Source organism: Hibiscus syriacus, unplaced genomic scaffold (assembly GCF_006381635.1).
Source record: "Hibiscus syriacus cultivar Baekdansim isolate YM2019G1 unplaced genomic scaffold, ASM638163v2 tig00111330_pilon, whole genome shotgun sequence".
Classification (NCBI taxonomy): Eukaryota; Viridiplantae; Streptophyta; class Magnoliopsida; order Malvales; family Malvaceae; genus Hibiscus; species Hibiscus syriacus.
In genome coordinates this window covers 10,726,169-10,745,358 of record NW_024063059.1, presented here as the reverse complement: position 1 = coordinate 10,745,358, position 19,190 = coordinate 10,726,169, and the positions used below count along the sequence as shown (strand labels likewise).

The 19,190-nt window shown below is 33.6% G+C and overlaps 1 protein-coding gene across 1 annotated transcript; it reads right to left on the bottom strand.

Annotated features, from left to right (window-relative positions):
• Positions 1-830: 830 nt before the first annotated feature.
• LOC120158800 lies at positions 831-1,427 on the bottom strand. The gene has a single exon (XM_039169552.1). It carries the CDS (start codon positions 1,425-1,427, stop codon positions 831-833), a length of 597 nt encoding a protein of 198 aa, XP_039025483.1.
• Positions 1,428-19,190: the final 17,763 nt, after the last annotated feature.

Genomic DNA, 19,190 nt, shown 5'->3' with positions numbered 1-19,190 from the left:
AAAAATTAACTCATGGAAAATATCTCTTTAATTAAATCCAAAAATCATCTTTAAATCCACAAATCCTCTTTAGAAAAGATTGATAAATCAAAGGCATCAACCACATAGATCATTAATCGTTGAAGCAATAAAAAGAACCAAGGGAGAACCATTACCTTGCTGAAAAATAGAAGGAAGGAAAGAAATGATCATCAATGGCATTCACCAAAAAGGATTAATGAAAAAGCAAGAGAAAAGGAAGATGAACAATCTTGTCTTTGAAAAGAGAATTAAAATGAAGGAGATAGAAAATCAAAAACAAAAGAATTGAAAAAGGTTTCAGCCATGAAAGAAATCTTGAGAGAATTTTGTGAGAAAAGATATACGATAGAAAATTTTAAAAATAAGAAAATGAACGGTTAATAAAAAAACCAAAATGAAAACTAGAAAATATTAGAAAATGAATCTAGATAGATTTTTGGTAAAAAGGAATAATAAAGATACGGTTAATTTAGAAGGGGAAACACTAATCATAAACCTTGGTAAAATAGGCTTCATAGATTTTTTTTATTTAGTGATCATTACATTTTAGTCACTAAAATCACAACTTTAAAATTATTCATTTTAGTCACCCATTAAAATTAAATTATTAAGTTCCAAAAATTGAAATTAATAATTCCAAACCATTTAAACCAATTAAACCACTTCCAATATTATTTAATACTTTGAAAATACCAAATTGTTATTTTTACCGAAAATCTGGAAACCAACCCGACTACCGACCCGAAACTACTAGACCCAATTTTTGGATGTTACAACTCTCTCTCCTAAAAAGAATTTCATCCTAAAAATTATCTCATCAACTCCTCGGACTCCCACGTTGCTTCCTCAGCATTGTGATTACACCACAACACCTTTACTAACGAAACAGACTTAATACGAAACACTTTCACATCACTAGCTAAAATCTTTATCGGTTCTTCCTCATAATAAAGATCAGTGTGAACCTCAACCTCAACCTTCAAAATGACATGAGAAGGATTCGACCAATACCTACGCAACATCGATATGTGGAAGACATCGTGAATACACTCAAGCTCATGCGGCAACCTAAGTTGATATGCAACCAGACCTACGCACTCTAACACCTCATACGACCCTATAAACCTCGGACTAAGCTTACCCTTACATCCAAAACGCAACATCTTCTTCCAAGATGAAACCTTCAAGAACACCAAATCACCAACGACATACTCAATCTCACGACGCTTCAAATTAGCATAAGACTTTTGCTGATCAAAAGCAGCATTTAACCACTCTAAAATCAACTTAAACTTATCTTCTGCCTCCCAAACTAGATCCGGTCCAACAACAATCATCTTACTTAACTCTGACCAACACAATTGAGTATGACACTTATGACCATACAACGCCTCAAAAGGTGCCATCTGAATATTTGCTTGATAATTATTATTATTATACGCAAACTCCACCAACGAAAAGTAATGCTCCCAAGAGCCAACAAAATCTATAACATAAGCCCGAAGCATATCCTCCAAAAATTAAATTACACGCTTCGGTTGATCATCCATCTGTAGATGATAAGCTTACTGAGACTAAGCCTTGAACCTAATACCTCACGCAAACTCTTCCAAAACCTTGACGAAAACTGTAGGTCCTGATATGAAATAATTGACAAAGGAACACCATGCAACTGCACTATCTTCACTATATACAACTCCGCAAAATGATTAAGCAAAAAAATCATATGCACGGGCAAAAATTACACACACTTCGAAAAACGATCGACAATTACCCAAACAGAATACTTCTTTGATGGTTTTAAAGGTAAACACGTCACAAAATCAATCATAATACGCTCCCACTTCCACTCTGAAATACTAATCTACTAAAGTAAACCCGAAGGACACTGATGTTTGGCTTTTATACACTGAAAAACAAAACATCAACCAACAAACTCAACAATCGTATGCTTCAATTCCATCCACCAATACAACTCTCACAAATCTTGATACATCATCGTACTACCTAGATGCATCATAAATGGCCCACTATGTGCCTCCGAAAGAATCTCACGCCTCAAACTCAAATCCTTAAGCACACACAACCTATATTGGAAAAACAAAACACCTTCAAAATTCAATGAGAAATCACCACATGAACCATCTCTCGCGAGCTTCAACCTTGATTCCAACTTACTATCACTAGATTACAAATCAAGAATACGTTGCGATCACGTAGACCTAATCTATAATTCAGTGATCAACACTCATCTTCGGACAAACTCAAAATCACAAACAAAGTCTGCAAATTGCCCATCAACTTATGACTCAACGCATCGACAACCACATTCGCTTTACCTGGATGATACTCAATCGAGCAATCATAATTCTTCAGCAGTTCAACCCAATGCCTTTGCCTAAAATTCAACTCCTTCTGACTAAGGAGGTACATGAGACTTTTGTGATCGGTGTAAATGACACACCTCTCACCATACAAGTAGGGACGCCAAATCTTTAGCGCAAACAATACCGCGACCAACTCCAAATCATGAGTTGGATAGTCACGCTCATGCAGTTTCAACTTCCTTGATGCATAAGCAAACACCCTACCATCTTCCATCAACATGCACCTAAGACCGGTAATAGACGCATCACTAAACACCACAAAATCTTTCCCCGACACTGGATGTACCAAAACGAAAGCCTCCATCAACACTAACTTATTTAATATGATTTTAATCACCTATTAAATCATCCAAATCAGAAACAACCAAAATCAATTCCTGGATTTCTGGAAAACACAAAAATCACACTTATTTTCAAGAAATAGATATCCAAGCCATAATCAAATGAAAAACTGATTTAATATAATTTTAATCACTCTAAAACACCTCAATTATGTTAAGAAAAATTCAAAATTAACTCATGAAAAATAAGTCTTTAATTAACTCCGAAAATCATATTTAAATCCATAAATCCTCTTTATAAAAGATTGATAAATCAAAAACATCAACCACATAGATCATTAATCATTGAAGCAATAAAAGGAACCAAGGGAGAACCATTACCTTGCTGGAAAATAGAAGGAAGGAAAGGAAAGGAATGATCATCAATGGAATTCACCAAAAAGGATTAAAGAAAAAGCAAGAGAAAAGAAAGATGATCAATTTTGTCTTTGAAAATAGAATTAAAATAGAGATAGAAAATCAATAACAAAAGAATTGAAAAAGGTTTCATCCATGAGAGAAAGCTTGAGATAATTTTGAGAGAAAAAAGATACGATAGAAAATTATGAAAAAATGAACGGTTAATCACAAAACCAAAATGAAAATTAGAAAAGATTAGAAAATAAATCTAGATGGAATTTTGGGAAAAATGAAGAATTAAGATAAGGTTAATTTAGAAGGGAAAACACTAATCATAAACCTTGTTAAAATAGGCTTCATAGATTTTTATTTAGTGATCCTTATATTTTAGACACTAAAATCACAACTTTAAAATTATTCAATTTATTCACCCATTAAAATTAAATTATTAAGTTCAAAAAATAGAAGTTAATAATTTCAAACCATTTAAACCAATTAAACCACTTACAAAATTATTTAATACTTTGAAAATACCAAATTATTATTTTTACTGAAAATTTGGAAATCGGCCCGACTATTGACCTGAAACAACCAGACTCGATTTTGGGATGTTACAAGATCAAAGTTGGAGGGGCCAAGGAGGTGAATTACCCTTTTTGTTTTTTATAGGTTGAATCCCATAAATTGGGAATGAGGTCACACTGGAACACACCTTTTTTTTCCTCAGACTCATTTATCTTCTATCTCTCTGCTCTCCATATTTTCTTTAAGTATGAATTATCATCAGTATTAACTTTTTGGCCTTGAAAGATTAGTCTAGAATTATCAAGGTAAGGGTTGTAATCATCTCTCCTAGAGTTTGTTTTTAAGTGCACAAAATCAAGGTTTGGTTGTGGAAACCACATGAAGGGTTTTAGAGAAGTTTAGAAACTCATGTATATCTAGCTCATTTTTTAGGGATTTGATCCTTAAGAAACCTTCTTAACATCTTTCAAAGCTTCCAAGAAAGTTAGTAAATCATGTATTTGATTCTTTTATAATGAAAGAAGTTAAAGAAAGCTCCAAAAGAAAGGAAAAGGAGAAGCTAGCACTTGGTTGAACCTTGAATGTTTCCAACAGTTTAAGATTTAAGGTAACACCTTTATAACTCATCTATACCACTTGTAGATCACTAGATGTGTTTAGCTAGCATGTATGAGTTCATAAAGCATGAAATGCATCCATGGTAGATTTTGTTTTTTAATGTTATAGAACATGAAAAATGAATCATTATGACCCATATCAGCTTGCATAATACTTAAATAACATTTAAGGGCCTTAGATAGACAAGTGGGTTAAGTTGGGTGTCATCATTCGAGCAAAAAAAAGAACATTTCTAGGCTCGAGTATCGTTACTAAATGAACAATATTGATATTGTTCTTTAGAAAGCAAAAAACAAGGGGTTGTGGTTGGATAGTATTGATACCCCGCTCATAAGGTATTGATATTGTTTGTTGGGTATCGATACTAGCGTTAAGTTACAAATTCTAGTAGGTAGCTTTTCTATCGGTACTCCTGGAGTATTGATACCACTCAAGATAAAAGTATTGATACCCTAAGTAACGATATCGATATTGAATTTTAACTTTATGAAACATGAAGTACATCGATAGTAAATTTTAGTTTATGATGTTATACAACATGAAAAATGACTCATTATGACCTTTATTAGCTTACATAAAATTTAAATAAAGTTTAAGGGTCTTAGATAGAAAAATGGGTTAAGTATGTGTCATCTTTCGAGCAAAACCATAGAATTTATGGGCTCAAGTATCGATACTGGATGAACATTACCGATACTATTCTTCATTTAGAAAAAAATAAGGGGTTATGGCTAGGTAATATCGTTAACATATTCATAGGATATTAACATTGTTCGATGGGTATCGATACTCAAGTGCGGGGTATCGACACCAACAATAAGTTACAAATTTTAGTAGCTAATTTTAGTACTAGTACTCTAGAGTATCGAAACCACTCAAGACAAAAGTACTGATATCCCAAGTAAAGGTATCAATATTGAATTTTAATTTCTCAAAACATAGAACCCAGTTTTAGTAACGATGCCCAATATGGTATTGATACCCTAGTAGAAAAGTATTAATACACCTAATAAGGGTATCGATCCTACAAGGCTTCCTCAGATTCCAGTAGATAATTTTGATATTGGTAGAGTTTGGGTGTCAATATTGAAGGGTGAATACCGATATTGAAAGGCTTAGTACCGGTACCACCATATTAATTTTGTCAAGAAATCCAATTTGATCCAAGGGTTGGGAAAGGGTCTACAATCACTAGTATTTTATTAAACGAGCTTACTATGAGAATAATTAATGAACACATCAAATGTTAAGAATGATATGAATAAGATGTCATAAAACTAGCAATTGTATGACACTTGAGAAATAGTGAGGAAACCCAAATTACTCTAACAATACGATGATTGTCTTCTATTAGTAGAAAATCTAGATATAACTCAACTAGTTCCAAGGCAGTTCATTTTTTAGCTAGGCACAGATGCCCCAAATACTTTCAAGGAGTAACCTGGTTGAGTGAACGTTTCCAATGCAGTTTTGGATTTCACCCCAAATACCCCTGGTTATTACAGGTAGGCTAGAGGGATGTGTGTCATGGGATATAGAACCCTTCGACAACACCATGATGCCTACCTCAACTTTTAGTGTATTCGTTCTTGTATGCTTATGTCTTTACTTGTTAGCATACTTATGTAGTGAATACACATAGTATAATACAACTATTAGTGTGACATTAAGCTTGTGAGCTCAATGTTTGAAATTTTTTTCTATACATAGGTTCTTAGGAGATCTCTTGAGAAACATTATCGTCATTAGTGGTTCCAAACTTGTCGAGGCATAAGAGTATGTCTTGTATCTTTCTAGAGGGCATGTGTTATTCATGGACCTTCATGTATTGAGTCGTAACTCTATTTTGTAATACTTGATATATGTATTTTAAGATGTTTGAGAGCTCCTCATTATTGTAAACTCGAGTACTTATGTTTTCATGTGTGTTTTAAACGATGATATTTTCAAATGAGTATTATGATGTCATTTAAAAAAGGGTTAGCCACTTTGGTGTCCCGTGTAATATTTTTTCTTTCGATCTTCGGGTCGAACCATATTAGGGTGTTATATTTAGTGGTATTAAATTTTTGGGTTCAATCATTCCTAGGATCCAAGGGTTAGATTCAGTAAGTGTCTATGTGTGTACATGCCTCTAAAGTGTGAGGAGTACATAAATATTTGGAATGGTGATAATAATCTATCTTCTTTTCTTAAATTTCATAAAACATATGGTCAATAATTTCTACCCAGACAAGATGGTAGGGATGAGAGTCGTACCTCCTTACCTGGAGACACTAGCAACGAGTTTGTTCTATATTCTAAACGGTATGAGATTTTAAAGGATGCAGGGGTCGATAAGGTGACCTTTAGGGAGCTAACTGCAACACTTAGGTAGATTATCCAAGCTATCACTAGGAAACCATTTGTGCCACCTACCCACCAACACCTCCAGTCTTGCCCATAATAGCACCTCAAGAGTCCTTACTAGAGTGAATTCATAGGATAAGACTATAAACTTGTTCAGATTAATGGAAGATGATCTCATCATCACAAACAAATGGCTTAGAGAGACCCTTAATATGCTTTGTCAATTATATCTTACTCTTAAGGGTAAGATTGAGTACGTCACCGCTCTGTTGAAAGGTAACACCATAGACTGGTGGCAGATGATAGAATTCGTGTTGGAGCCAGAGAGCCCATCGTTGGAGTATTTCTTATTCGATTTCTGCCAAAAATATATTGGGGAGGCTTACACCGATGACCTGAGGGATCATTTCCAATACTTAGTTAAAGGTAAATGGTTAGTATATAAGTATCAGTATGAGTTCTTTCACTTGATTAGCTATGCACTATAGTTGGTATCGATTGATGACCACGGTTGTTAAAGATTCAAAAAGGGTTTGCACATCTATATTATCACTCATCTACTAATCGACCCTTCTAGGGTTTTTATTGAGTTGACCTACCAAGCTAAGGCAATTAAGAGGGTCAAGAATTAAAGGCCAGATAGGTGAGTGGATTATTAGGACACATTCAGGATGCTTCTAAGATGGCAAGGTCTTCGCAGACATCAACAATGAGGGCTAGAGAGTCCCTAAGATCGTAGAGACGCCCATCAAGCTAGCCTAAAAGAGCGGGGTAGAATTCAGACTGTAGATATGGGTTCAAGCCCTGTAGAAAGCCCTTGACGTCAGTTGCAAGGTCGATGCTAGTGTTTCAGCAATAATCTTTACTTACTTGATATGTGTACACTATGAGAGGAGGCACCCTATAACATATTTGTAACATCATCAATACCGGGTTAGTAACTAAATTATAAAGTTTCAGAATTTGGTGATTTAAAGTGGGATAATTGAATAGTTTAATGACTTATTTGAAGATATTTTATGAATTATTGTTAGTAATTATTAGATGAAGTAAAGGGTAAAATGGTCATTTGACATGAAAGATTTTTTATTTTCCTTTATAAGATAAGGAAACCCACGTGGAAGAGTGAAGAAGGCAAAACAAGCTTTCAGAGTTCTCTTCTTCTTCAGCCGTGAGCCACCATAGAAAAGGTGAGTTTTATGGTTAGTTGATTGCTTATTGAATTAAAGGTTGGTTTATGATTATTAGATGATAACAAAACTTAAGGAAAGCTTAAGTTATCTTAAAATCAAAGGATGAAGGAGTTATGAGATATTAAAGATTAAGAGTTCTTGAATGAAATTTTAGAATAGAGTTCATTACTAAAATTAGAAGTTAAATTTGACTTGTCATCAACTTAATTAAGAGATACGAAGTGTTAAAATTAGAATTAGAGCATGTTGCAAAGTTGGTGTAATTCTTGAATTATATATGAATGATAGGATTTTGAGGTTTGAGAGGTGATAAATGAGTAATAATGGATTTAAGTATATGGATGTGAGTTAGGAATATGTAAGGGGGGAAAATATGAAGTTTTTGAGCTAAGTTGAGTAATTTTTGTGCATAAATTGGAATTCTGGGCTAGTGTGTATCGGTATACAATCAACATGTACCGATGCATCAAGGGTAAATTTTCAAAAATTATTCAGTGTGTATCGATTCACAGAAAGTGTATCGATGCACCCCTTAAAATGAAAACATCGAATGTAATTTGTGTATCGATACATAGTTGGTGAATCGATACACATGTTAAGGAATGTACCGATACACTACAGAGTGTATCGATGCCTACCTTAAATAAAAGATGAAAGTAGCCTTTCTTTTAGTTTAAGGAATAGAAGATTAGAATATGTCAATTAAAATATTGATATGGATCCATGTATTATTATGTAGATATAGAACATAATCCCATTCCGGAACAATCGAAGAATTAGGATTGAATCAAGCAAGCAAGGCTAAGGTGAGTGCAATTTAATTGTACTTATGTTATCGAACAAACATTGGCTTACGATGAGCCAGTAAAGGAGTTACTATGGTAAAAAGTACTCCTAAAATATTATTTAATTTGTGATTGATGTGATTCTTATATGTGCATGAGTACATGAAAATGGGTATATGTGTCATATGTTACTATATGTGACATGATCTACATGATTACATGTATATGCGACATGTGCTACTGAACTACATGAATATATGAAAATACAATACATACCATGTGGAATTGACATAAGTGACTATAGGATCACGATTTTTGTAAAATAGCAAGGACTTATGTGATAACAAGAGAAAGTGATATAAACTAGGTGGTATAGATATAAATGATAAGTTAAATGACATGGACATATGTGATTATATGAGAAAGAATATAAGCTATGTGATTATGAACTGGTGGATATAAGTCTAGTTGAAGATATAATAATAAGATATAAATTACATGAGTTAGATATATAGGAACTGGTATAACCAACTTATGAGATTAAATGAAAAGTGTGATAAGTTAAATAACATTGACCTATATGACAATATGAGAATAGTATATAAATTAGGAGCATTGACAGAAGTGATTATACGAACATGTAAGATAAGTTCTAAGGGGAAGAGTTATGGGCTTAAATGAACATATAATATATGAGTCATATGGTAAAGATCTATGAAGCTATAGGAAAATGTTATGGGAGTTATGTGATGATAAGTTATAAGAATATATATATATATATGTAACAAGCTATGTGAAATTGAATTAAGTAAATATATGAAACTAGAATATAATTAATGTGTTATAAGTGATTATGTAAAATTGTGAGATAAGTTATATGACATTGATATACGGAATATACGAAAAGTATGTACATGAATACATGTATAAGTTTATATGTTATTCTATGTGCTATGTGATGTATATATGAACAAGATATGTCATACGTGTTTACATGAACACATGAGAAATGATATGATCTATGTGATTTCATGATATATGTTACATGATATGGGTTATATGACAAGAATGATATACAAGCTACATGGAAACGAGTTATGAGATTTCATGTTTATATGATACAAGTGATGTGAATATGTTATAAATATGAAAGATAATGCCTATGTTATGTGTCATGAGATCTAGAGGTATAGTTTGCATGCCAAGAGTAGAGGGTCTACGCGGTCCTTCGGGACATATATGTATTATTTGGAACATTTTCGAGGTCATTTGAGACACATATTTGATCCTTAACATATGTATATGATTCTTAAGGAATTTCTATGTGGTACTTATGGACATCTTATATGGCACTTGGGTGCATTTCTACGCGACACTTCGGTGCAATTCTATATGGCACTTCAGTATATTTATACGAGTTATGGTGACAGCATATGTGCACAACTTCAATGTACTCGCATACCTTGAGTTCTCAGTAATGTACATGGGCTTATAAAAGATATCAAAAGTGTTTGAATTATTATATGATATCCTGTTATTATTGTTTACACTGTGTACATGAGCTAATAAAGAGATAATGACAAATACAATAAATGTGATGTATATGCTTTTGGTGATAGGAAATGTGTTACAGGAACTATATGATGTTATGTGTGCTTCTTTGTGAAATGATATATGTGTTATATGATATACAAAAATTATAAGTACAAGATCATATGATAAAAGGGGTTAATGATAATGATAGAGATCATGATAATGATGTTGATGTTGATGTTGATCATGATGGTATATGTGCATGTATGCATTCTGTTATGTGAAATGTTCTATGGTTTCTATTATATATTTTATATGCCTCACTAAGTCAACGACTTAGCGTGTGGTTGTTTCACACGTAGGTTTCAAGAAGAGAAAGAATGATAAAAGTTAAGCAAGACATGCCAGTTTCTCATTTCCAAAGATCATATCAGAAAAGAATTTAATGGTATATATTTTGTAATACTGATTGTGGGTGGCATATAAATAAAGATTTGAATCTGATATGCTCTAATCGATTTTGTAAAAACATATATGATTGTATTTTATGTAATTATTCAGTTGTATTTAGTAAAAGTTTTAAAATTATTCACTATTTTGTACAAGTAAATATTTTGAAAAGTCAATGTGACACATCGGATTCGTATCCGGGTCGGGTACGGGTTGGGGGTGTTACAATATCAGCTTGGGTTGAGAGGTTATTTTAGTTGTTGCTCCTTAGACCACTTCATTAAGGACTATCTAAGGGCTTAGAGTACAACTCTCACATCAACTTATAAATTTGCACTATCTATTTAGTGAGGTCGAGGGACCTCAATAGGTTGTGGTGGTATGTCTAGATAACATAGTAGGGGGAAACTATATTAGTAGTCGGTGTTGAGTAGGGATTAACTTCTAGGCAATACGCGGTGAGAGCCTAAGAGGAGTATGACACTGCAGACATGATTTCTGATATATTTACAGTATTTTCCATTCAGTTAATACCTTAATAGATTCAGATTCCACTCATTTATATATTTGTTATGATTTGGTTTGAGAGAGAAATATTCTAGTGAATGACTTAGAAATAGGAGTTCGCGTATCCAGTCCCTTAGAATTACACATCATAGTTGACAAGGTCCACCAAAGACGTCTAGTAGAAATCCAAAGCTAGATCTTCTTATTTGATTTAATGGAGTTATCGTTTTGAGAGTTTGACATTATCTTTTTATTTGACACGAAGTTACGTCTAGTGTTAGACATCCTAGTTGACAAACTCATAAGGGTTGATGACACCAAGTTAGTAATGACCTTTAAGAGGTTGGGATGTTTTGAAAAGGTTGTTTTAGCCATGAGGGCTTAAACAATGATCAATTGGGGTTGTGAAGATTTCTTGGCTCACATGGTCAATGCCAGAATTTCTGTTCCAACACTCGGGGATATTTACATGGATGAGATTTTTTTAAGTGTTTTTAGAGGAGTTTCTAGGGCTACCACCTAACTGAGAGTCAGAGTTCCTCATTAAAATATTATTGGGTTTAGCTCAAGTTTTAATTACTTCAAACTTCATGAAATCGATAGATTTAAAAAGGTAAAGAACCAAATTCAAGAACTACTAGAAAATGGTTTTATCCGTCCGAGCATATGTCCATAAGAAGTGCTAATTCTCTTCATCAAGAAGAACGATAGGTTGATGAGGTTATGTATCGACTACGGGAAGTTGAATAAGTTAACTATTAAGAACTGTTATCCTCTTCCTATGATAGGGAAACGGTGACGGGTTAATGAACGTTGCTCTTGTTGAAGAATCAAACCTAGAGAGCTCTAGACTCGATGAAGAACACTGGGGAATGAATAGGGGAAGGTGGCGACAGCAAGTAGGGTTCTTATGGTTTCTTTTAGGTGCTAGAAACAAGGTAAGAAATAAGATTAGAACAAGATAAACAAAAGATAAAGAAATTGAAAATAAAGTATGATAACCAAGAAATCAAAAGATCTCCCTTATGAAGGTGAACGGAAAAGATGATGATAGTGAGGATGGATTTGTGGAAAATAAATGGATAAGTGTCCTATCGATCCCTCCTAGTCACAATGAAAAGGCAAACACGATAATATGACTCTAACAAACCCTCCTAGTCGCGATGAAAAGGCAAATTGGAGTGTGAAGATTAATCTCCCTCACAAGAACTTGAAAGAACTCCAGGAGAAGAAGCTTCGAAGGCACAAGGCAATCAACGCTTGCAAAAATGAACTATCATTGTATTATAAATCAAAGAAATCTGATTTACAAAGTTGAATGAAGCCTCTTTTAGGCTGAGTTCTAAAGGTCCTAAATAACTAACGAATAAAATAATAATAAACTAAACATGTCTTGACTCTAATTCCTAATAAAATAATAATAACTAAAAATAATGTTTTAACTCAGTGTTAATTCCTAATAAAATAATAAATCTAATCCTAAAATATAATGCATCATCCTATATTAAATTATATTACAAATAATCAATATAAATATTGAAAATTCGTAATATTTACAAAATCACGTATTGATCTCGTATAAAAATTTCTGCATGCGCTATCTTCAGAAAAATGAATGTATTTTGAGTTACCGATATCGAATTGATGCAATTAAAAATCCATTAGAAAGATAAGAGAAATAATATTGTATCTCCAGAAGACATGTTGACCAAATAAGATCAGGATACCATTCAAAAAGTCATTGTAAGTCTGCTATTGTTCTGATCTTCTTTTCCAAGGCTTGGACTAGTGGATCATTTGGAAGAGTTATTACTTCTTCCTTTGATGTGAGCCTTGAAATGCATGTATCATCCTCCCTTTATTCAAAAATATTTTACCTTGAATCTGAAACATTAAAGGGAGAAACATTAGAATCGTTTAATGATTCACTCACAATATGCTTACCGAATAGATATGCTTTGAATCTTCGAGACATTGTTCTTCTAATATGTTCGAGTAGAAATATTAGTCCAAAGAATCATGTATTATGGACTCTGGTGCATGTATCATTCCCCCACTCCTCAAAAGGATTTGTCCTTGAATATGAAAATCCAAGAGAAAGAGAATTAGATGTGTTGAAAGGAAAACTTGTGAAACATTTACCAGGATCAATGTGATGTGTCTTTATGTGTTTTAGTCGAGGTTTCTTCTTTGTAGGAATTAATTTCTAGTAGTCTTGAAATACTTTTTTGCATGCAAGTCTTGTAATATGATGTTTAGGTTGAAATTCAACATGGTGTCGACCACTGTTGGCTTTCTGTATGATTGCTTCAGATAATTTCTCCATGGTTTTATTCGTGTGTGGCGAGAATGAGTGTTTAAAAACCATGTCAATTGGTTTGTTAAAGTAATCCCTTAAGTCTCCTAAGTGTGGTTCATGAATTAAGAATTCTCGAAATGAGATTTGTTGATTGTAGAACCTGTTTAGTTGGCAAGGAAACTCATATACAAGATAAAGCTCATTAAAAACACTTTTAAAAGTATGGGTAGAAATATTAGAAATATTTGAGTTATCGTGATATACATCTTTAATAAGTTCAATTCTTGGAATATTAATTTTCTTAGGAGTACACCTTTGTGGTAGTGCATTGTCTACTATGTTTTACTTACCTCGATCTGTTATGCACTTAAAAGAGTTGTGTTTAGCATGGATGACAACTTCAAGAGTCTTACTATGTAAAAAGGAGAAGAAGTACGTTACAATATCATTAAAATGAGTAATAAAATACTTGCCTTTAGACTCTCGTAAATCGTGACTCTTCATTGATATGACATACGTATTAGGGCTTTCAAGTGGTAACCCGTCAGGAGGGTCACCTAGCATTATTCGAGAACTCTTGGCGATGGAAGATGGTGTGGGCCAGTCTCGTGTTACTTTTACTTTCTTATCATTTACATGGATTCCTTATGCACGAAATATAAAGCCTGTGGAGCTGTTCAAGTCATGTTTCGTCATTAAGATGGCGTCACGACTAAGGCTTTCTTGGATGTAGCCTTTTTGTAACAGATCTAACTCTTTGGTTTCTTCGAGATTATATGTTTGATGAGATATGATGGAACCTTGAATTAGATTGGTTTGGTGTTGTTTTCCTCTTTTCGGTGGTAATTTCTTAGGTGGATCACGTAACACTTCTCAAAAATCATGTAACAAAGATGAAAACACACTAGGAAAATCCTTGTTAATGTTAGAAATTGAAACAATTGATTCACTAAAGCAAACAAGGATGAAAGGTTATTTGTAAAGAAGGTTCTCTCTCAGTTGTTTTGTGCTCACACATAGATTTTGAGTCACTCTTTTCTTCTCACAATTAGGTTCACTCACCTTCCATGTGTCATTATTCTTTTGACTTTTGTAACTAGTGACCTCTTTTTCTTTTGCCTCCTTCTCAGCTTTTTCTTTTTTTCTTTCCCTACCTATTCATAAATTATCATATGATCTTTAGGGGTTGGAAGTGTGTCATTCTTTGTTGGCCGTTCTTTCTCCTTGTCAGGTTTGCCATCTCTTGGCTTTTTCAGAGAAGATGGAATAGAAGATGAGGAAGGATTTGAAGGATTACCTTGGTAAGAGGATAAAGTACCTTGGTAATGTTATCTGAATCGGAATCTCCTTTGGATTTGTGCTTCGATTGTCACGGCTTTCTTTAGTGTATATTCAAGGTTTTCGTACCCATGGAGGTCAAGAAGATCAATGATATTTGAATTCAAGCCAACGAACAATCTTGATACAATGACCTCTTCTTTTTTTTTATGTTAGCCCTATTGAGTAAGGACTGCATCTCCTTGTAGTAGTCTTCAACTAAACTTCTACCTTGTCAAAGTCGGTGTAGTCGTAGTTTAACTTCTCTAGTATAATTTGTCGGTAAGAATCACTTCCTCATGGTTTGTTTGAGGTCAGTCCAAGAAGTGATTGCTTGAATTTGGAAGTTCTGGATATTTTTCCTTGTTTGCATCCACCAAGTTTGAGCATATCCTTCGAATTGCATAGTGATGAGGGGAACTTGTTTAGCTTGGGGCAGTCATGGTATGCGAACATGAGATCAACTTTTCCTTCCCAATCGATGTACCTTTCTGGATCGTTATCTCCTTTGAAAGACGAGATCATGAACTTTGGTTTTGCAAAGAGTTCGGGTGCTTGGAAACGTGGTTGTTCTCGCTTGGGTACCAAAAACTCAGCATTGTTTGGCCTTGGAATCTGGTTTGGTAGATCCAGTTGTGGTTATTTTCATTCTCTCATGGTTTCATCAAATCTTTCAATTTGAGTATTGAATCGGAGTTTGATTACTAGCAAAGGAGATAAGAAAAACCTTAAAGCTCTAAGAGACCAAACAAGGGTTAGACTCCAAGAGAATGAGAATGCAAAGAAGGAAGAAGTATTCAAACTGTTTATTCCTACTAACACAAGAAAGATAATGTGTTAGATAATGAAAAAGAACAATAAAAAGGAAAAACAAAAGAACCTAAAGCACTAAGGGTCAAAGGAAAAAAAAGAACCAAACCAGAAAACCTAGAAAAAACATGATCAACTTAAGAAACGTTTTTGAGAGGGTTACTTGTGACTAAAAATTTTGTAACAATTCTTGAATGTCTTTTGATACGTCTAGAAATCACCTGTAAAATTTCAGAACCGAATACCTTCATAGTATCCAGTAGACTCTGTTGAACGGTGAGTCCTCAAACAATCTGTTTTTTGTGATCGCTTTGTTCGAAGGTGTTCTTAATCTCCAAAAATTCTGATATTTTGTGTGAATGATCTTAAATATATTAAATTTCAATATGAAACTTTTCACCACGAAATTCATTTTTTATAATTTTCAAGAAATTCGACAAGATTCTAGACCGAATCTGCCGATGAAACTTGAATGATGTATTTGAAGGATCTAATAAACTCATATTGGGGTGAAATTTGTACTGGAGATTAATCTTAGGATGAATATAATATCTGGATAAAATCATCCCTAAATTCGTTCGTTTGTTATTTTTTTTTTAAATTTTGGCTTTTTCCCCCTTTTTTTGGATTTTTTGGCCTTTTTTGTTTTGTTTTTTGAAAAAAAATAAACTAACAAGAAGGATTTGAATATAAATTAAAACTAAATAAAAAGAACCTGAAATGATGAATCTTTTGCGAACTAGCTCCATTGGGGTACCTTGACGATTTTGTGTGCAAGAACAAGCAAGATTGCTTGTTTCTTTCCAAAAATCGGCCCAAATCTGATACCAATAGATAGAGAAGTGGAGGCGGGCTAATAAACGTTGCTCTTGTTGAAGAATCAAACCTAGAAAGCTCTAGACTCGATGAAGAACAATGGGGAATGAATAGGGGAAGGTGGGGATAACAAGTAGGGTTCTTAGGGTTTCTTTTAGGTGCTGGAAACAAGGTAAGAAATAAGATTAGAACAAGATAAACAAAAGATAAAGAAATTGAAAATAAAGTATGACAATCAAGAAATCAAAAGATCTCCTTATGAAGGTGAACGGTAAAGATGATGATGGTGAGGATGGAGTTTTGGAAAATAGATGGATAAGTTGCAATTAAAAGGCAAACACGATAATATGGCTCTAAACAACCCTCCTAATCGTGATGAAAAGGAAAATTGGAGTGTGAAGATTAATCTCCCTCACAAGAACTTGAAAGAACTCCAGGAGAAGAAGCTTCGAAGGCACAAGGCAATCAGCACTTGCAAAAATGAACTATCGTTGTATTATTAATCAAAGAAAGTTGATTTACAAAGTTGAATGAAGCCTCCTTTATATAGGGGCTGAGCTCTGAAGGTCCTAAATAACTAATGAATAAAATAATAACAAACTAAACATGTCTTGACTCTAATTCCTAATAAAATAATAATAACTAAAAATAATATTTTAACTCAACCTTAATTCCTAATAAAATAATAAATCTAATCCTAAAAGATAATGCATCATCCTATATTAAATTATATTACAAATAATCAATATAAATATTGAAAATTCGTAATATTTACAAAATCACGTATTGATCTCGTATAGGAATTTCTGCATGCGTTATCTTCAGTAAAATGAATGTATCTTGATTTCCCTATATCGGATTGATACGATTCAAGAACCATTGGAAATATAAGAGAAAGATAATTGTATCTCAAGAAGACATGTTGACCAAATAAGATCAGGATCCCATTCAAAATGTTGTTGCAAGTCTACTTCTGTTCTGATCTTCTTTTCCATGGCTTGGACTAGTGGATCATGGTATGGCCACATTAGATCAACTTTTCCTTCCCAATCGATGTACTTGTCAGGATCGTAGTCTCCTTTAAAAGACAGGATTGTGAACTTTGGTTTTGCAAAGAGTTCGGGTGCTTGAAAACGTGGTTGTGTTCGCCTGGGAGCCAAAAGTTCAGCATTTTTTGGCCTTGGATTCTGATTTGGTAGATCTAGTTGTGGTTCTTGTCGTTCTCTCACGGTTTCATCAAATCTTTCAATTTGAATCATTAGTCGGACAAGTACGGCTAAGATAGCCGTAATTGTCTTGTTGTTATTGTCGTCCATCCTGAAATTATAACACTTAAAAGAAAATATTAAAGTAAAATAAAAATAAAAGAAAGAAAATTCAATAAAGCAAGAAACCTCATAAGTCACTCCAAGAAAGTAACACAGCAAGAGGCAAGTAAGCTGATCTTGTACTCTTTAAAACTCACTTTACCAAGTACTCTTCCATAGTTCGTATCGGAGTTTGATTACTAGTAAAGGCGATAAGAAAAACCTAAAATCTCTAAGAGGGTAAACAAGGGTTAGACTCCAAGAGAACAATAATGCAAAGAAAGAAGAAGTATGCAAACTCTTTAGTCCTAGAAAATGCTGGATCAACTTGAGCAACGTTTTTTAGGGGGCTAACGGGACCAAAATTTTAGAGAAATTCTTGAATATCTTTCGATGCTTCGAGAAACCACCTATAAAATTTCAGAACCAAATACCTTCAGTAGTATCCAGTAGGCTCTGTTGAACGGTGAGTCCTCAAATAATCTGTTTTTTGTGATCGCTTTGTTCGAAGGTTTTATTGATCTCCAAAAATTCGGATTTTTTGTTTGATTGATTGTCAATATATAAAGTTTCAATATGGAAATTTTCACCGCGAAATTTCTCCTGTAGAATTTTCAATAAATTCAATAAGATTCTAGATCGAATCTGCCGATGAAACTTGAATGATGTATTTGAAGGCTCTAATGAACTCCGAATGGGTGAATTTTGGATTGGAGATTACTCTTAGGATTAGTATGAGATATGGAGAAAATAAGTCGTAAATTCCTTCGTTTACAATTTTTTTTGAAATTTTGACTTTTTTTGACTTTTTTTGTTTTTCTTTAAAAAACAGTAAACTAGCAATAAGGATTTGAATCTAAATGAAAATTAAATAAAATGAACCTGAAATGATGAATCTTTTGTGAACTAGCTCCGTTGGGGTACGTTGACGATTTTGTGTTCATGAACAAGCAAGATTGCTTGTTTCTTTCTAACAATTGACCCATCTTTGATACCAATTGATAGGGAAGCGGTGGTGGGTTAATGAACGTTGCTCTTGTTGAAGAATCAAACCTAGAAAGCTCTAGACTCGATGAAGAATAAAGGGGGATGAACAGGGGAATGTGGTGGCAGCAACTAGGGTCTTTTAAAGTTTTTTTAAGTGCTGGAAATAAGGTAAGAAATAAGATTATAATAAGATAAACAAAAGATAAAGAAATTGAAAATAAAGTAAGATAACCAAGAAATCAAAAGATCTCCCTTATAAAGGTGAACGGTAAAGATGATTGATAATGTGGATGGATATGTGGAAAATCGATGGATAATGTCCTATCGAGCCCTCCTAGTCGCAATGAAAAAACACGATAATATGGCTCTAACCAACCCTCCTAGTCGCGATGAAAAGGCAAATTGGAGTGTGAAGATTAATCTCCCTCACAAGAACTTGAAAGAACTCAAGGAGAAAAAGCTTCGAAGGCACAAGGCAATCAGCACTTGCAAAAAAGAACTCTCGTTGTATTATTAATTAAATAAATCTGATTTACAAAGGTAAAATGAAGCCTCCTTTATATAGGGGATGAGTTCTAAAAGTCCTAAATAACTAATGAATAAAAT

What these genes read in the sequence shown, in the direction of transcription:
- LOC120158800 (XM_039169552.1), bottom strand. Translation starts at nt 1,427, where the DNA reads ATGGCACCTTTTGAGGCGTTGTATGGTCATAAGTGTCATACTCAATTG.